The following is a 12,514-nucleotide window of genomic DNA, read 5'->3' as shown; positions in this document are numbered from 1 at the left end:
GTGGCTCCATCCCTGCTGCAGACCCAACAACAATTAGATTTGGAATTCCGTCATTTGATAATTTTTCTGGCGTGGGCCGTGTGGCAATTGTGATCCATCCATTCCATTGGCAGAGCACGTATGTTTTGAAAATTAGGCTGGAGCGGCCAGTTCTACTAGAAAAATCAAGAATCGGCCTCAAATCCAATCCGATACTAATTAATTAATAGGAAATGAAAAAATTGGTACATAACCGATCGAACCGGCCATTTTAGCTGAAAATCGGAAAGCTGATCACGGTTTTTACCGATTTTTTTAAAAATATTAATAAAATTATAATTTATTACTTTGATAAATGGGCTAAAGTATTGGCAAGTCTAATTTTACCCTCCTTCCAATACAAATGTTGTTTTTAAAAGGGAAGAGACATGCAATGTTTTCCTCAACTTTCAATGTAGGATAAGTTGTAAAATCCTTTGCAATTTGTATATTTAATAATTGTTCACTTTTTTCTTTTTATTAAACAAATTTTGGCCCCAAAAATACAAATAATTTTAATTTTAACAAAGCAAATTATTTTAGATATAAAAATTGTTAGTCTTTGATGTTTTAAAATAAATTATAGGATAATAAATTATTAAATTTAATTGACAAATATTATTTATATTTACTTTAAATTAGTAATACTACAATTTAAAAATTTGTTATTGTTATAATATTTTAGGGTCTGTAGGAGTATTTATTTATTTAATTTTGATACGAGTAGACACTGATTCGACCATTTGACCTTTGAGGGTTTTTTTTTTTTTTTTTTTTTTTTGGGGTCGATGATGGAGTCGGTTTTTAAAACATTGCTTTCTGCACCTCTTACTCTCTCTGTCTCTCTACAGGCAGCCATGGTGTCGCAATACGGAATCAAACTCGCCGCCTATTTGATTTCATCTTCCTATAGCGACTTTTGCTCTGTAATACTCATTTTATGCAATCTATGACTAATTATATCACCACTCTTTTCTCTGTATATTTATTTACTTATGTTTTTTTTGTGTTGCAGAAAGTATGTGAGTGTTTGCTCAGCTCAGGAACCCTAACTCTCGTTCAAATAATTCGTTTCACAGAGCTCAGCAGAGAAAATGTCATAAACTGATTACGCGTTTTGATTCACCAAAATTGTGTCCAAGCCTTCTCCATTCGGCAAGAAGGTATGTCATTGGCCTCAGAATTTGATTCGGTGGGATTTGTTGTTTGAACGCTGGTTAATTTTTAGTTTTTGTGACTTGAAATTTAGTTGCATTTGGCGAGGCGTCAAAAATTGTTACGAAGTATACGGCGCTATTTGACAACATGATTCACAAAATGAGGTTCCCAAAATTCATGCAAATTGTTTCTGAAGAGCTTGGGGAAGATGTGAGGTTTTTGTTCTTAGTTTATTGGTTACTTAATCGTGTTTGTGATACTTGCAGTTGAAATTGATTTTGATATATTTGTCGGTAATGTTTTTATTGGGCTATTCTTGATGAAGTATGAATTGGTACATGCAGTGCCTAGGATTTTTGAGGGATTGCTTCAACATGGAAGGCTTTCACTTAATCAGATAGGAATAAGCAGACACCAGGTCGAGATACTTCTCTTATCATACTTTGTTGTGCTTGAGCATAATATTGTTTAGTTTCATTGGTTTTTGGCATAGAAGTTTTTTTCATATTATTTTGTATTTATGCTTCGCAAAATGTAAAATTAAGCCTCTTGACCTCTTTATTGCAAGCTGTTCATGAGTATCTGGATAATAAGTTGAAGAGCTAGTAATAGTATATAAAATTTCAATTTTGAATAGATGTTTAACAAATCATAGTTTTGAGTCCTAATTTCGTAGTGGCAGATACTACCATACTTTCTTGCTAAAAAAATAGTTCCTGTGGATGACATCAGTTTCTTGTGTTAATGCCTAAAGTAATAGTCAGTCTTTCAACTCAACAATTTCATTCCTTTTTCTCCTGAGGCCATATCAAAAGCTATATATCTTCGACTGAAGAGAAGAAATCAAGTCCTTTCTTCTGGTCTTTATGATATCCACAGAACTTGTTTGCATTGGCATTTTCAATTTGATTACATATATATGCATGCATTTGTTAACTTTTCAGTTCGAAGTTCTTCATTGATGTGATAAGGTGACTGAGATGGAATTTATCTTTTGTTGCAGCTGGCACCTTAAAAAAAAACCTTCTCAGCCCATATATTTCCTTTACCATCTATGTTCTCCTCTGCCACCCCTCCCCACCCAAAAATAAATAAAAAAAATAGAAGAGAAGATTCCTTTTGCATCATGAAACTGCCTCATCTTTTGTGCTGTAAAGCATTCTTAATCTTAATGACATGATTTTCTAGAGTTAAAATATATTTTCTTTCTCCTCTCATTATCTTGGAACTGCCTCATCTCTTTGCCATGTTATTCTTCGACGGAGTGGGTATATGGAGGTCGGGGGAATTGGATCGCTCTGATATGCATTAAACAACTTTATTACACTGAAGGTTCAAATTATTTGCAAAGATAATTCTGATGTACATGCTGTGCGAGAAAGCTTTAGTAGACTTCTGAACACCCGTTTTGTTGAACGCTGTCCTGCCTCTGAGCCATTTCTTGTGCCTCATGAAGAAGAAACTCCAACAAAGAAAGGGGAACCAAATCGGCTAAGGTAGTTGCTTTTGGAATGAGCGTACGGTACTGTTGTTTACTATGGTTTCTGTACTGAAAAGAAATTTTTTTTTACCATGTAAAGTAGATATATGCACTGTCAATCTGTAATTGTTGTGATAATTTTATTTTATTTTCTCACTTATCCATAATTTCAAACTGTAATGCGATGAACTTCCTTAGACTTGTGGGATTTAACTGGTCTTATTACCCTGTGAAAATTCTTTCATCAATACTTCCTGTATGAATGTGTTGGTCATATGTGTCTTTATGCTTTTCTTAGCCTATGTTTGGCTTGTGTTTATAAAAGCTCAAGCCACTTTTTATCCACACGTTTCAAGGGATCCACAAGTACTACGTACTTCCCCACTACTCATTTTTATCTATTAATATTTTAAATTGTTTATACACACTTCCAAACATGCTCTCACTGACTATTGAGAAATTTCATGTAGGATGAGGCATAATTTTTCAGTAGCTACATTCATATCTAGATGCTTTCATTGAGAACGATGATATTGATATCTGGGGAAAAAGGTCACTGGATTTAATGATATACTAACTCCCCATCTTTGGTGGTACTCGAGACAGTTGTTGTAACCATGGGGGTGGGGTAGGAGGTCAGAATTGCAACTGGATGTCAGTCAACTTATTTCTTCTGTTTGTTTGGCTTCTTGATTTCATTTTTCTATTTAATTATTTTCACTGACTAGTTAACATAATTTCATTCTAATCGCACTCTGGACATGATAACAGATTGTTGAAGCACCAAAGACCATAGAACAGCCGGCCTTGGCAGCGGATGCTCCATTGGAGTCAATAAGATTCTTGATGGAAATTGACAGCTTGACTGGTGCCTCTGAGGAGAAGGGTATGGAAAGTCACAATATTGCAAAGCTTGATGAGAAGGTTGGTGTATTTTTTCTGTTTAATGTTTCCTTTTCAAAAGCATCTATTTTCTTTGGGTTAAATAGTGGAAGCAAGAATTCTCAGAAGCAGAATTGTCAGCTTCTGGTAAAAAGAAAGAAATTGTCTCGCCTGTAAATTTCGAAGAATTCGTGCGTCGTCTGAGGCATAAGGTTCGTTGTTGTCAATAGTATTTAGAACATTTTCAGTGGATAGGGCCTCAGGTTGACAACTTTTCTTGCCAATTTTGATATACTTGAATTATGATTCTGTAATTGATATAAAAACAAATGCTTTCTTTTGGTAAGATAGAGACCACAATGAAGTATTAAACACAGTTTTGTTGGAAGTTTTAATTAATTACATGTGATGTAGGCTTGCATAGAATATGTTAGAATACGACTCCAAGATCAGTCTGGCATTGTTCTAAGTGCAATTCTGGAGTTGACTAGAAGTTCAGAGACTAGACTAAAAACTGATAAATCAGTTAACTTCCTTATTTCCATGAAATTGCTTGATTTTAGATTTTTTGCTGTCCTATTTATTTTCAGTATGGTGTTTACTGAAAACTTCACCATCATATTGTTCAAAATTTGATCAGTGGTTAGAAATAACAAAATGTAATTAGGAAATATAGAAATATCTTATGTAAGGGGGTAATGGAATATCTAACTAATTACCAATAATCTCCCATTAGTTTAATGCAAGATATATTGATTGTTTGGTTACATTATAATCACCTTATAATTTAAAGGTCAAAGTCAAACGTTAATATAGCCACACATTTCGGATGACCCACAGGCCACAACTACTACTCGATTATCCAACACACGTCTATCAATTGATAATTTCAGTAACTTGTAATTTCTCCCAAACAAACACTTGTTAAGTTGATTAACAAGTTTGAAGGTTATGTTTAGTTAGATGGATGGAGACCCAAGTGTTTAGTTTAGAGTATGAATTAGCTTATTGTTGATGCTGATAAGTTATTTTGTTACGACTTTGAATTCCATCTTAAAATGTCAACTTGTTAAGAGGAGTAACCCAAGAATTTATAAGTTGGTCTATGGGATTTTATTTCTTAACATGCCTTCACAAATTGGTGGCTCATTTGAGCGGACCAATTTTGAAAAATGTATTATCAATTTTTTAGTCTTAATTAGATTGAATTGCTCGTTAGAGCTTAATAAGCTCTGATACCATGTTAAGATTTGGGGTTCCATTTAAAAGTTCAACCTTGTTAAGAGGAGTAGCTTAAGAACTTATAAGTTGGTCTATATTTTCATCTTTATTCGATGTGGGATTTTATCCCTTAACATATATAAATCTTCATTCCTCATCATGTTTTCATGAAAGCAACCAGACAAAATTATTATGTTATGAGTTGATTATCTTCACACTGGCAAAGAATAAAAAAGGTAATGTGAACCCCGAATGATTTCAATGAGCATGTAGTTAATTGCAATCATAACAACAAACTGAAGAAGCTGAGAAAAGAAAGGATACTATTTATTTCCCAATTCTCATGGTCATTAACTGACAGTGCTGTTGGGTTTAGTTTGCATCATGTTTTCCTGTTGTGCTTAACTGGTTTGAAAAAGAAGTAATTTTATTGCAATTGAAACCAAGGGTGTATATATATCATTTTTGTCCATTCCACCTGTCTCCCACGAAGTTTCTTGCAAATTTTGAGGTTTAAAATATTGAACTAAAAATTGTTTGTTCCATGTGGTATTACGCATGCTTTTTTGTAGCATCCAATATCACAGAGTGCTAGTGGGCCTGACGTTAGCTCATCCTTACCACCACGGGTTCCATAATGTCCTGATGCTTTCGACTTCCTACTTATGTGTGTTGTCATGCACTAGGAGGTTATAATGTGGAATTATCACGAGTGAAAGACTGATAGTGCCCTGTCCTCTGAAATTTTTCCATTTTCCATATATTTTTTCATCTGGAAATACTTCAGCGCGTACCACTTTCTCATCTAACTTATAAAGAAAAATTTTCAGCTTCCCTGTAATAAATGATATTTACGATGAGGTGATGAAGAAGGATGATGGTCTTGGCATGGATTTAGAACGTATCAGAGCTTCTCTCGTCCAGCTTGGTTGTCAAATCCCCACAACTGGGATAGATGAAACATATAGTATTGATACTCATACTTTATAGTAGAGAGCTAAATTGTGGCTGTGGAATGTTTTAAATATTTCTGAGAATAATGTGTACCATTTCTCTCTCATGTTTGATGCTTTTGTTTCCCTACTGATTTAAAGAACATTATGAACAGGCTCAACATTAAGAGGTTCGTTTTTTCCCTTCATTCTTCTTTAGTTTTTGTTCAAAAGGTTATATTTTGATGTGTCTGATTTTAATGTTGTAATTGCAGGAGGAATCTGTTGTATTGGAAAGATATGAAAGGGAAGCCAATAGGATTTTCAGGTACTTTTCGAAGCCTGGCCATCATCTTCAGACTGATAAGGTATTATTTTTTGAATATTTTCCTTTAGCGTATTAACAGGCTTTCAGAATTTATCTACTATTTAACTGATTTTGCTGATCCGCATATGTTTTGAATTTTACTTCTTTCCTTAAAATGGATAGCTGTAGTAGCAAACCTTTTTGCGCATGCATCAACTTTTGATAAATTCTTCTTATTTGTCTCAGAAAGAATTGATGCTCATTCTACCTGAAAGCTAGTTAAGTTTCACTTCAGATTTCATCGAATATAACAGAGAAGATCTCCATGACACTCCTAAACGAAGCTATTTCAAAGAATGTTTTTCTGCCAAAGGATGCGTGCAAACAACAGCTTAAAACTTGAATTTAAGTCTCCAACACGGACAAATCTCTCATCAAAACCATTTTCAACTATACAATATAACTTGTTTGAATAGACATCTATAACATGCAAGCATCTACCTCTTCATACATCTGAAATGTCTCTATAGAACGAATCTGCATTTAGTGATTGTCGGCTACCAATTTTGAGCCCAGGTTAGAGGGTTAGTTGTCTTTGGCTCATTCTTAATATTTGCATTGAAACTGCAGTACAAACTGGTATGGGAATTTTTGCAGCATTTTGTGATGTGTGCAAAATTACAAATCATGTATAGAAATATATGGACTTTATTTTAATCCAATCGTGTTCTAATTTTGTGGATATGTATCTATATACACACACACACACTCAAGATCAGATGAAATATGATCAATTCACCGTTCATATTACCTCAAGGTTCTTTGAAAGACTTGAGTAAATATATAAATAAATAATGCTTGAAAAACATGAAATATTAGTTGATTTGCCAAATTTTACGGTGGATTTTGTTCAATTTGATTAAGGACTCCATCTTCAATCTATAAATCCATTCACACTTGAATTTCAGTAATTTAACCAAATCATAGTCCATTTGTTCGTGAAACTTTCTTGCACTTCCCTTAATTTCACCTAATCATCCAGGTAATTCTCCTACAAAGTTTTGGCATAACCTAGCATCGATTTTTTTACACATTTTCATATAAAGATTTCTTCTGGGTGGCATGACTTCAAAATCTTTTCTCATGTAACATAGCATCACTCATTTTTTTCTCACTCAACCAGCGGCTGCATTTTTATTTATTTATTTTTTCTCCTCTTGTTACTAAAATGTTGGGCTTCATTCTTCAAAGCCCTATATTAGTATCTTTTTCATCTCATTTCGGCACTCAGTCCAGTACCTAACGTAAACCATGACAAACTTGCAATTTGAAATCAATCCTTGAAGCATTCATCTAGCAAGGATTTTGAACATATTAATTGTTCTGATTCGTATTTATTTTTCTTGTTCTTCGGAAAAAATAATAAGCCAGGCTCAGGACACATTTTCTTGCCACAACTCTGGGTACCGTGCTACCCGTTAGGTTAGTACAATACCATCATGGCTTGTTTGATAAGACGTGCTAAAATCTCGTTCATTCTAGAGTTCGCCTCAATATTGCTTGCTAAACATGCAGTTAAATTCTTAAACCCAAACTTAGAAACACACCACATGCACACTTGCGTAGCGTACATCAACCTTAGGAACATAAATAAAAAATAAAAAAATTCAATAGTAATATGAAACATCTTATAATGTAATTTAAATTAATGTCCATGCCAAAAAACCAAAGTTTTGGAGCAAAATTTTTATCTCTAGAATAGAAACAAAAAACAGAGCAAGCCTAAATGAAAATGTATCGACTAGCCACTTACTGTAAGGTTTTTGGCACAAAACAAGAATCCTAAGAAGCATACTTCACTTCTTCTTCTCATGACCACCTCCAGCAGCTCTGCACCAGATAACATAAGCAACTGGCTATTAAAACCTAATCTCTGCCTAGTTGCACTATTGACCAGATTATGATTGTGTAGGAAAACCAAGAAAATCAATTCTATTTGCGATTAAAATTTCAATTCGATGGAGAATGTAAATATAGCACTAGCACGATTATCTTTTAATGACAGGATAAGGGATGCAATGTCATCCACGGAAATTAGGGGTGAACGTGGTTCGGTTTGTGCTATATTTTTTACTCAAATTATTTTATGCGATTTGAAATTTTTTTAAACCAAACCAAATCATAATTATCAATTTAGTTCGGTTTTAATCCACGGTTTACCTTTCGACATTATATAATGTATTTAACATAGTTAAATATAAGTTTAAATGAGAACTAATAATGTTAAATGTTAAATTATATTCAATTTTTACCATGAAACTCATGAATAAATTATTTTCAAAATTGGTTGTTAAAAGATGTAAATAGAAGAAATACATCTCTTCTTCATTTTTATTTATCTTTGCTTGTTTGACAGTCATATTATCATATAGCGGTTGGTAAATGTAGAGCTATATTATATTATTATAGTTTGATTAAAACCCATTTTTGTTTTGCTAATGAGATGTAAAGTAGAAGGTAGTAGTACTAGTTAAGGAATTTTAACATTTTTACACAATCAATATGCTCCGTCCTTTGATCTTTTCAAATCACAAACAAGTTCATTAATCATTTAGACACACAAACAATCATTTTTCTATTCAAATCACAACTCACAAGTGTATAATAAGTTCAAAAAACAAATAAAAGAAAGAACAATGGGAAAATAGCTTGAATAAGAATCTAAGACTTATCGAAAAAGAATAGAGAAAGAGACGATTCAGGTAGAGATTAGTAGACTACTAGGTGAAGGCGACTGACTATTCGTTCAGCAGTGATAGACAAACATCAAATGTTAGGGAAATGAGAGCTTATGTTAGGGTTTCTGAAACTTTGGACGTGGTTTACTGACGTAGTTTTGTTCAATTATGATTTGGATCGTTGAAAATATGTGGTTCTTTTTTTTTTTTTTTTTTTTTTTTTTTTTTTTTTTTTTTTTTTTTTTTTTTTTTTTTTTTGGGGGGGGGAGTAAAAAAAAAAAAATATTTGTTTGACCTGCCGATGTGGGTAGGTGGGTAACATAATTTTTGCCCACCGTGAACAGGGAATAAATTTTAGCATAATGAAATGACATGCTGCAAAATTCCAATGCCGTTACTTTGAATTTTCTCCGTTTTGGGTTTTCATTTGCGGCCGTTGTACTATTAGACAATTCTTAAGTTAGTAAATATACTTTAATTTGTTTTAATTAGGTAACTATACTTCACTGTTGTCTCAATTTTAGTCCTTTGTCTGATTCCGTCACATTGTTTAACGAGGACATTGACGTGGATGTTACATCCTAACGGGTTGTAAAAAATATTAAATTGTGTTGATGGCTACAAATAACGTGGTAATTATATATCAATTTAAACTAAATTTAGAAAAGTAATTGTATGTATTTGCTGGAAAAATTGTAAAGAAAAGAATGATTCTCGTTGAGCAGTGTTTTAGATAAATTTGCTTGGCTTGGCCTTTTGTGGGAAAATCTTACATGGAGTGCATTAGCTCTCTTCGAAGTAAATTGTTTCTCTTATTTATAGTTCTTTCAATTATGGGCTTGTTGTCTTTGTCTTGTCAAGTTACAGTGTTTAACATCAATTTGTGAGTCATTGTCCTTTTTAAAGAGATTTGATTGGCTATTGAGTTCGACCAATCTTGTTGCAGCCCACCATGATTGTTTGTCATCTAGGCAAACATTTTGTTTTTTTTTTTTTTTTTAAGCACGTTTTTCTGACATAAACTAAAAAGACCTTTTCCTTGATTAGCAAATTATATAACACATTTGTCCAAGACTGGCTATTAATGAAATCTAGCAATGAAACCATTTGAGGGGAAATAGATATGTATAAAAGCTAAGTTCAACTGACTATATTTATAGCTTTAAAGCATGTTTTGGAGTTGTTAATATTCAATTAAAGTGTAAATATATAGAAATGAGTGGGATAAGTGGATAGTATGTGTGGGTCCACAAAATATATGGATAAAAATTGGGTTGTTTATAAACCATTTATAAACAATAGACAAACAAGGGCTAAAATTTAATTTGTGTACTCTTTCGATTCACCGTGTTAGTTCATGTATTCTTATTAGTCCTCGTGTGAAGTTGATTTTTTGAGAAGTGAACTTTTTCTTAAAAATTGATTTCTGTGAAAAAGGTGTGGACAAAACGTAGGTAAAAGGTGTGGAAAAATGTGAAAATGAATTTATTTATTTATTTATTTTAATATGGAGCAGAAAATGATTGGAGAAAAAGTGATTTCGGCAAATTCAATTTAAAACACGGGCTTAATTATCAAACAACGGCTATTCAAGTAATTCAAGAGGCAAGAGCTTGCTGTGTTAAAAAATAGTACAAACACTAAACCACAAAATAAAATCAAATTTAAGAGGCAAAAAGTAGGAACTATCAAATTAAACATGCAAAAAAGCAAAGAAAACACTCGTGTAAAAAGTCACAGAACTATCAATTTAAACTGGCAAACAAAAGCATAAAAAAACACTTACGCCTTTCCTAGCGGATGGACGTGGAGCTAATTCCTTGCTAGTGACGATGTGGCCCTTGTTCAACCCCATAAATAAGCCAGTGTTTGTCTGCTTTGGAGCCATTACCTTCTTTCTAACAATGACAAAATCAAATAAGCACGAGTCTTTTTTACACTTCTGGTCTATGATGCATGGAAAGAAAAACTCTTCGGAAACCCTAACAAATGCTTCAGAAGCTTATAGGAAACTATACAAAAACTTAGAAAAAGTGAATAACCAAATAAACCAGAATTATGGGTTTAACCTTTCCATCAAAACAATTAACAGGTAATTGGGATTTTCTTTTCCCAGTCTCATATGAATAATCTCCTCTAAGATGGCGTAAAGCATCAACTTAATTTTTTAATTTGCGTGATTCTATTCTTTCTAATATTTAATCAACGTCCAATTGCATTTCTAAAATTAAATGTTGACATTGTTTAGAAGGGGGATTGATTTAAAAGGCTTGGTCAAACTAAACAATAGTCCAAGAAGACCAAGAACTAAGGTTTTTAGTTAAAATACCTAAAGTTATTAAATATGGAAAATAAAATTTGTAAAAGACTAAAATATCTTTATATATAAAATGATGTTATTGCCCTAATTTTCATTTCAATTTCCTTTCAACCCTAATCTCCTTCCCTCCATTATGAATGACTCAACCACGGTAGGTGCCTCCATACTGATTTTTTTATCATCGTCTTCTTTTCTATTTAATGAAATCACAAAATCTACATTCTCATTTCCTTGAACATTCATTTGGTTGAAGTGACTAATAAAGTCTTGCTATATTTTTGTTGGGCATTTGGAGAAGAAGAGAGGGTATGATAAATTTTCAATATTTGAGTCACTTTCTTTCTCCATTGTTTTGAATCATTTGTTCATATTATTGTATATGTGTTTGTGGTGTTCATTTGTCAATAATGATTTTGAATTCATTTTATGATTAGATTGGAGTTTTAAATGGGTTACTTCCCAATCTTATTCTCATTATCCTATATTTGTATTCCTTAGTACTAATTAAAGTGAAATGTGAAGTGGTGAAGGATGATCGGCTATTTTTCTCATTGTTTTCATGTGAAACATACTTTTGATTTTTTTATTACAGAACGACATACATATCGTTTTATGAAATCGTGAATGACATAGATATCGTTTTCTGAAATCCATGACAACGTACATATCCTTATCAATACTATATGATTTTTGAAATTTGATGAAATTTATAAGTTGAATTACAGGTTATGGACACCATGGATATGGTATGGATATCGGTTTGTTATCCAATTGAATATGAGCAGATAGTTGAAGGTGCATGGAAATGGATGTATTCTAGGAATGACAAAGGGAAAACAATATCTATTCTTGTTGCAAAAATAATTTTTTACATAGAACTATATGATAAAGTTAAAGAGGCATTGAATATCGATACGAGTCTATACAAAATGGATATTTCATCTCTTGTCTCGATAATGTCCAAAGCTCCAACTGCATCAATCATAATTGATTATGACAACAACGTGAAGTGATTTATATCTGCATGTACAGAAACTTTCCTTTGTGTAAGTCTTTTAAATGAAGTTGCTGAGAATCGAAAAGATTTTGGTGATGAAAGATGTTTATTAGTAATAGATGGTAGAGAACAAATTGGAAATATGAACAAGGAGAAGGAACATGATCGAACAGACAACGATGGTAATGATGACAACGGTGATGAAATATTTGTAGATTATAATGGTTTTGACGTAAGTGAAGATAGTCCATGAAGAGTAGATGACGAAGTTAATTCTCTTGTAGTAGACGACAATAATTTTGAATTACACATGCATGAATCCTGTAGTAGGAATATAGTGAATGGTAATGATGTTGAATGTACTCAGATTGTATCTACAAGTGTAAATTCGCTCTGTTACGAGACATTAGTAAAAATTTCGGAACGATTAGATGTGCGAGTCAACCATTTGTTTCAATCGA

At 32.7% G+C, this 12,514-nt stretch overlaps 1 protein-coding gene across 6 annotated transcripts; it reads left to right on the top strand.

Annotated features, from left to right (window-relative positions):
* The first annotated feature begins 805 nt into the window (after positions 1–805).
* Positions 806–12,105, top strand: LOC111402440. Of its 6 annotated transcripts, XR_002704253.1 has the most exons (10): positions 806–944; positions 1,034–1,181; positions 1,268–1,386; positions 1,521–1,594; positions 2,180–2,672; positions 3,428–3,580; positions 3,646–3,750; positions 3,953–5,882; positions 5,967–6,059; positions 6,245–6,734. XR_002704253.1 is itself a non-coding variant. In XM_023030735.1 (8 exons), exons 6-8 carry the CDS (start codon positions 3,503–3,505, stop codon positions 12,067–12,069), a joined length of 459 nt encoding a protein of 152 aa, XP_022886503.1. In that variant the 5' UTR covers positions 806–944; positions 1,034–1,181; positions 1,268–1,386; positions 1,521–1,594; positions 2,180–2,672; positions 3,428–3,502; the 3' UTR covers positions 12,070–12,105. The 6 variants fall into 6 exon arrangements, 2 of the variants coding, with proteins under 2 accessions (XP_022886503.1, XP_022886504.1); XR_002704256.1 differs by lacking the exon at positions 3,646–3,750 and having other exon boundaries at positions 5,868–5,882; XR_002704254.1 differs by lacking the exon at positions 3,646–3,750 and having other exon boundaries at positions 5,590–5,882.
* Positions 12,106–12,514: the final 409 nt, after the last annotated feature.

Source organism: Olea europaea, chromosome 10, assembly GCF_002742605.1.
Source record: "Olea europaea var. sylvestris chromosome 10, O_europaea_v1, whole genome shotgun sequence".
NCBI classification, from domain to species: domain Eukaryota; kingdom Viridiplantae; phylum Streptophyta; class Magnoliopsida; order Lamiales; family Oleaceae; genus Olea; species Olea europaea.
The sequence above is the reverse complement of the archived record's forward strand: the minus strand, read 5'-3'. Positions and strand labels throughout refer to the sequence as shown.